We start from the raw sequence: 7512 nt of genomic DNA, 5'->3' as shown, positions 1-7512 counted from the left end.
AATATTAGGTTTATTAAGGATTGAACTTCTTTATTTTTTTGATGTGCTTTCTATGAGGATAACCCAACATCATGCTAACTTAGATTGACTCAGACATTTTACATTATTTTATGTGTTCAATATTTGGTCCTCATTCATTTCAATGATTTTTTTTTGTTTTTTTTTTTTTTTGAAATTAATTTTTTTTATTTTATTCTTTAACAATTTGATGGTTGAGATTTGCGTTTCATAATTTTTATTTTCAATGCGGTCATTTTGTTATCTTAACCTGGATCGAGGTATCCAATATTAACCCGAATTGAAATTGATATTTTATTTTTATCTTTTTTACACCGATTTTATAATTTTTAATTTCATCTTTAATTATTGATTTTTTAAAAATTGAACCTTTTTATTTATTTTTATTTATTTTCTATAAGGATGGTCTAACATCATGACTCGAGTTGGGAGTTTGTCATGTTAACTCGAATTAACTCAATTATATTTTTCTTTTGATATTGAATATTTTTTTAATTCAATTTTATAATTATTTTTCTTTTTGGCAATATTTTTTCTCCAAGTCATTGTTATCACCTTTTCTCTTTGGATTTAATAAATTTATTAACGTTGTTTTTTTTTATCAGATATTAAATTGAATTAAAAAGAAAAATTCAATAACAATAACAATGTGGGTCCATGATAGGCTTTTGGCCCCAGCGGGTTTGAATGAAAAAAAGTTCATGAGCCGTACGTGAAGAAAATTTTCTGAACCTTTATACACACACACACTTAGATTTGATGCCCGCACTTCGCAAGGGGTAATCTTTGGAGACGTTGATATCTTCAGTTAAGTTCCTTCCTGAGCCAATTGAGTTCATGTTCAAATGCAGGATTGAGTTCAATGACAGCCAACTTCTTTCAATTTTTTTGTGCAGTTGATGATGAAATGGAACTAGTTTCGTTTTTGCAGAAAGTGCTTCTTTGCAAGCTGTACATTTCCATGGTCTGCTTCAGCTTAAGCCTTCATCTTCTCATCTCAACTTCTAAGCAGACCTACACTTAATGCACAATCCAGAACTGATTTCTAATTTTTCACAATGTTCAAGCTAAAAACACCTACTGGTAGTATTGGTTGAAGAACACTTTGCACTGACTGCATTTAAACTGCTCATAGATTAAAACTATAGAAATCAGCCATATGAACTGAATCGAGAGTAGGGCATCAAGGCGACTATATATCCAAAAAGCTGGTGTGTTGCTGCCTTCCAATCTAACACCCAAACTGTGAAAAGGGAAAAAAAGAGGTCATCAACCATAAATGACATTCAAGCAAAAGTATTGATATTGAATTCCCACAGTAGCAGGTGGGAAATTTTCCTTCACAAAAATCTATATAAACACGAACCATCTCCTGAATTATAAAGAGTTTGAAACCCATAAATTATTTACACGACAGGGATGAAGAAATTCCTACACAAAAATCTATGTAAACACGAACCATCTCCTGAATTTAAACAAACATTGTAGGGAAAATACAGCAAACAATGCCTCAATTTGGGCATAAATATATGGGAGGGGGAAAAAGAAGGCAAAAAAAAAAAACAGAAGCGAATCTGCCTATAGAGATCCAACTTAAACAAAGAAACCTAACCAACATCTCCGAAGGAAGAATGAAAGCTGTTAAAGATAAAATAAACTGGAAAAAAGAAAAAAGGCAAAAGCAAAGTCATCAATCTTTCATAAAAAGAGCAAACCACAAAGACACAAAGAGAAAAAAGTTGGAGCAACAGAACAGAACCCATGAGGAAGCAAGCAGGGGAAGAAAAAAAAAACTGATGAAGAAGGAAAGCTGCAACACTCAAACACTTAGTCGAGCACTACTATACACTGCCACAAATAAAGCTCTGCCTTTTTTCCACAGCCATCACCAACTTTCCATCCCTTTCCATCCTCCATGTCACTTGGCTACTGTGTGTTGTCATTATCATCTTGAAACACTTTCACCATCAAGGTTCATCACCACCATGGTGGCTTTGTCAATGGAGACCCCAACAACTACATCCTTAACACGCGTTAATCATTACCATGTACTCTATGGAGTAATTTACTGTTTTTTTTATCCCATAAAAGAAAATCTAGTGATTGGAAGGTGGCAGCCACACCTTATTTTTCAAAGACTTATCTTGATAAAATCATATTTTCTAAAACCAAGAAAACCATAAACATGTCTTTTTTGTTTTTTTACAGCCTTACGGATAATTAAAACAGACTATCTTTCAAAAACCAAGAACCAACACCAAAAAGACATGACCATGATTTCTTTAACAGCAAACACAAAAATGCTGAAAATAAACAATTTCGTGCCATGGCAAATGAATTAATCTCATCCAAAAGAATATCTCATTATATAATAAGCCTAAAAAGCCTTGAGAGAATCTTCAAACAATCACATCGAAGAAAATAACTTGAAATGCAAAAACAACAAGAAAGACCTGAGTGAAGACAAATGTGTCACGAGATAATCTGTTGCTCGCTGATCTCCTCCGCAATTCGAAAGAATCAACCCCTCTCTCTTACAGCGCCACCAACCATGCAAGAGGCTAAACAAAGATGCCTCCCTTTTTCTTCCAATATCCCTACCGAGAAAAATAAGCACAAAACTCATCCATATCAAATGACAAAAACAAAAAAAAAATTGCAGAGTCTAATCAACAGTGGTTACAATAAAAAAAAGACTAGATAATGACATGAACTTTGTGAGGAAGCCTTGACAATTAAAGCCTTAAAATATAATACCAAATATCTAATTGCTTTAAAATATAATAGATTATTAATACCCTCTCACCATTCTTTTCAAATAACCACGAACATACTTCCAAGTTGCCAGGATTATAACGCGCAGCACAGGAATAATTCCTAAAAATATGAGTAGCTGTTTCTACATTGGCTAGATGTACATCATCATCATCGCTACTGTTGTGGGTTGTGATAGCTTCCCTGTATGATGAGCTACTACTTTGGGATGTGATAACTTTATTCTTTGATTGGATATCATCATCATCACCATTTCCTTCCTCTTCATGCAACCATAGGACACCAACCATCATTATTTGAATAGTTGGATCAAGTGGAAGCACTGAAATGCTCACGTCATCACCATTATCAAATGTAGGATCATCGCCCCCTAATTTCCAGTGGCTTAGCGATTGGAGTACAGCATTCCCGTGCTTGTAGCCACTAGGAGAGAAAGAGGCGGGACAAAACAAGGATCGACCACTGGTATTGTTTCTGATTTCGAGATAAACAGAACCACAGAGAAGGGTTTCTGACGTGGTACAAAACCTTGTGAATAGATTAAAACCACATATCCGATGAGCAGCAGGTGAGGCTATTTGGAATGACAGGCAGCCCACAAACTCTTTCTGAATTATCCACTCCTCCTCCTCCTCCTCATAGAACTTAAACATCCCATCTTCATCAGCTAAGACAACGTTGAATACGCCCTTAAAAACTGTTACCTGTACCATCAAAACGATGTCCATTATAAAATGAGCAAAGGAAGAATTTTCCTGGAAAAGTACACAAATATAGATTTGAAATACAATAAAACGGGTGTGTGAGGACCTGAAATATCCAGGGCTGTATTTGAGCGTTGACCGTTTCCATTATTCTGAACATGTGTGAGTCAGCCTTCTGGATTAATTCTAGCTTCATCGAATCTTGGATGTCAACTAATTGATCACAATCATACACTACAGTCCAAGGGATTAGATTTGGAACTGTTTGCAGTGAATAACTACTAGACACGTCTAACGAAGACAAATTGGATGGAAGCTCTGGGAGGGTCTGAAGCATTTTGCAATTTCTTAAAGTCAGGGCTATGAGTGGACTGAGGTCCTTAATGCTTTCTGGAAGAAAACGAATTGGAGTTCCACTTAAATCTAGTCTCGTCAAGGAGTGTGGCAATGTAAATCTCGAAGTTTTCCTTGCTGAAAACCTAGAGGGAAACAATAGCTTCAACGACAAAGATGAAATGTATGATGTACTAGCAACAAATCCATCACTTTGAAGCAACCTGTGTCCCTGATGATGCTCTAACTCCATATTCAGGCTGTCAAGATTTGAGCAACCATTTAAATAAAGCTCTTGAAGTGAATTCAATCGACTCACTGCCTCTGGAAGCTCCACGAGACTCTTACAATTCTTCAGATTTAACATCATGAGACAATGTAAATCTCCAATAGATTCATGAATTTGAACCAAATGGATGCAGTCTTCAAGTATTAGATTTTCAAGTCTTGGCAGACCTAACAAATCTGGGGTTCTAATGAGGCCATGTGAGTGACGCAGATCAAGTATTTTTAATTTTGGAAGAGACTGCAAAAACACTCGATTTTAGTTGTTATCAATTGAAAATAAAAGTGATAGCTATGGAGAGAGACCAGATACATACCAATTTTCCTTTCCAAGCATCAACTAGACTGCTTCTGGATAGATCAAGAACCACAAGCTTCTCCAAGCATAATTGGTTTGGTATGGATCTCAAAGAGAATCCATGCCAGGATAACCATACCAAATTCTTAGGGAAGTGTTCATAACTTCCATGGAACTTCAGGTAATTTAGTTGGAGAAATTTTACATTTTGCATCTTTCTCAAAGCATCCGTGCTGAGGACGGGTAACAAACTTGCTTGACCACTTTGTACTTGTTCCCCGAAGAAAAGGTCAGAAAGCCATTCTCGAGAGGGGAACGTAGGAAGACGATAATGTTGAAAGAAGTTATGCTTGTGGCGAACCATTGCATCACCACAGATAGCTTTGGTACAATTATCTTCCATGAATGCATGCATATCAATGGTAAGGCCACGCAATTTTTCAGCATCCTGCTTCAAAAATATTAAAAGTATATGAGAAAAGAAAGTAAAAGAATAAACAAAATGAGGTACTTACAGTAGTTTCTTTCAATATAGTAAAAGCATGAACATTTTAAGACGCCTAAATACCATGCAGATAGGAAAACAAAAACAGGTACTTACACTTGTTTCATTCAAAACTGTAAAAGCTTCCATGTGATGCCATATTCTTTGACACTGGGGTGATTCTTGACGAGAAATTTCCCTTCCCATATCTCTTACGAGTTGATGCATCCACAACCTTTTATCAGTGTTGATTTCAACAATTTCTACAAGACATCTATCGATGAGATTGTCAATCCTGAATCTTGCACCTATACCGAGCCCATCTAGTATCCTAACAGCATAATTGTAATCCATTCCATTGAAGAAACAAGCAATATCGAGGAATAAGTTCTTCTGGTAATCATCATCAAGAGAGTCGTAACTTATTCGAAGAATCTTTTGAACTTCACAATTTGGAATCACTTCCATTTCATGCAATGCACTTTCCCATACTTCTCGAATTTTACCAGATAATGAAGAACCAATAACACGAAGGGCTAATGGAAGTCCATTACAATGATTCACTATTTTCCAAGAGTCCTCTACAAAACCTTCAACAGGGTCAGCTTGTCCAAAGGCATGCCAACTGAAAAGCTCAAGTGATTTTCCGTTATCTAGAGGTTCAACTTTGCACTTGACCCACTCATCATTAGCTGAAAGCAGACCCTTATTTCTGGTCGTTACAATGATTTTGCTTCCTTTACAAAGCCAATTTTGCATGCCAAGGATTGCATTGAATTGGTCCCTTTCCTCAACGTCATCTAGAACAATAAGAATTCTTCGACAACATATTACATCCTTAATCTTCAAAATTCCTTCATCAACATCATTTATCTCATCAACACTCTTTTTTAGGATGTCGGAAAGAAGTTGCCTCTGTAGGCAAACTAAACCCTTGAATTCCTTTGACCTTTCTCTAAAATTTGAAAGAAAGCTCTTTCCTTCAAATTTATAAAAGTTCTGGTTATAAACATTCTTGGCTATGGCAGTCTTTCCAACTCCACCAATTCCATAGAGTAAAGCAATGGCAGCACTATGGGACCTATCTTGCAACCATGAGTTGATATATTGTATTACAGAATCTCTACCACTGAAATGAAAAGGCAAATGAAATATTTTTCGATCCAAAGTCTTTGAGACGTTCTCCACAATAGATTGGACAAACTGTGCCTCGTACCTACATCAGAAAAGTAAAATACAATTAATGTACGATAATTGGTAGTCTCTCTAGCTATAAGCAATAGAAATAAACGACATTTATCTAGGAAATTAAAGCAGGTTGTGTGTCAATGATTGATGGTTAAATTTGGAAAAAAAATCATGAAACAATGAAGAAATCTTAAGTATTTTATTTTATTTTTCTTATATGTTCTCTGGATTAGGAGTGGTTTAGTTTCTCTAAATTGGGAGTGGTATTATCAATCTTCGTCTAAATACTTAAATGCAAAAACTGAATTAATTAAGAGTTCAGAACCAGCATTCTAAAATCTTATGCCATGTGTAGTTTCATCAAGAGATATAACTTACCCATCTCCTAAAACCATTCCTCCCAAATCTGCAACTTCCTTCAAAGCAATCCTCCACCCATTCACCCGCTCCATCTCCTCCTTGAAGCGCTTTCCGTGTTCCACAAATGCTGCAGCGAAGCTCCCAGTTTGATTTCTGACTTGGGATGGATCCACATCATAGAATACCGGCAAAACTATGGAGTTAGTAGTCCTCTTACGTTCCATGATCATAACAAGTTCATCGAGACACCATCTCGACCGAGCATAGTCTATGGAGAACACGATTATCGATATTTTTGATTGTTGTATTGCTTTCTGGACCTCCAACTCTATATTATGTCCTCTCTGAATCTCATCATCATCTCTAAATGTGTGAATCCCTGCTTGGACTAGGGCCGTGTAGAGGTGATCGGTAAATTTCCTGCGGGTGTCTTCACCTCTAAAACTCAAGAACACTTGATGTTTACAGTTAGAAAACCGTGAAGAGGAGGATTCTTGGTATTTCCCACCAGCCATTTCAAGTCTGGCAAAGATAAAACTTTTCAAGGATCTGAACAAATGAGGGAAAAGCAAAAAAAAGTTGCAGGATTAATGTGGATAGTTCATGATCAACGGGACACCAATTATATACTGTCTCTATGGTACGGAACGTTTCCACCTGAAGGCTTTTTTGGCTTTATCTGCAAGACTTGATGTTGATTATAATCGCTACTCTATTTCTTGGGGGTCAAGTGATCTGAATGAATAAAATGACATGTAGTCATGCATCGTAACAATCAAACAGTGAAAATAAAAAAAATATTAATTAATTGTTGAAGTCAAATGCGAAGCACATTGGAATTTATAGACATGTTGAAGAATTGTAATTTCTATGGACACAAGTCCGAAAAATGCAACCTGAATTTTCCATGGCTAATGGCTCTTGATTCAAATCGGAAGCAGAAAGTCGGAATGTCCAGGCATGACCAGTATGCATAGAGAATTTTATGGATATTCACATTCTGAAGTAAAAATCAAGTTAGAAAATAAATTCCACAGGTTGATGGCTCTTGACTCGAATTGGAAGCA

At 36.1% G+C, this 7512-nt stretch overlaps 1 protein-coding gene across 1 annotated transcript; it reads right to left on the bottom strand.

Annotated features, from left to right (window-relative positions):
* Positions 1–675: 675 nt before the first annotated feature.
* Positions 676–6960, bottom strand: LOC118061396 (disease resistance protein Roq1-like). The gene is made up of 7 exons (XM_073412534.1): positions 6464–6960; positions 5015–6113; positions 4433–4861; positions 3604–4356; positions 2825–3497; positions 2472–2615; positions 676–1261 (listed from the first exon to the last, which is right to left on the bottom strand). Exons 1-6 carry the CDS (start codon positions 6958–6960, stop codon positions 2539–2541), a joined length of 3528 nt encoding a protein of 1175 aa, XP_073268635.1. The 3' UTR covers positions 676–1261; positions 2472–2538.
* Between the last annotated feature and the right edge of the window lie 552 nt (positions 6961–7512).

This window comes from Populus alba, chromosome 11, assembly GCF_005239225.2.
Source record: "Populus alba chromosome 11, ASM523922v2, whole genome shotgun sequence".
NCBI classification, from domain to species: Eukaryota; Viridiplantae; Streptophyta; class Magnoliopsida; order Malpighiales; family Salicaceae; genus Populus; species Populus alba.
Note: the sequence above shows the minus strand (reverse complement) of the source record. Positions and strands in the feature narration are given on the sequence as shown.

Coding starts and splice junctions, on each gene's coding strand:
- LOC118061396 (XM_073412534.1), bottom strand. CDS start 6,960: ATGGCTGGTGGGAAATACCAAGAATCCTCCTCTTCACGGTTTTCTAAC. Junction 4,357..4,432: donor ATGCTTGGAAAGGAAAATTG/GTATGTATCTGG, acceptor GTGTTTTTGCAG/TCTCTTCCAAAATTAAAAAT. Junction 2,616..2,824: donor GTGGTTATTTGAAAAGAATG/GTGAGAGGGTAT, acceptor TTTTCTCGGTAG/GGATATTGGAAGAAAAAGGG.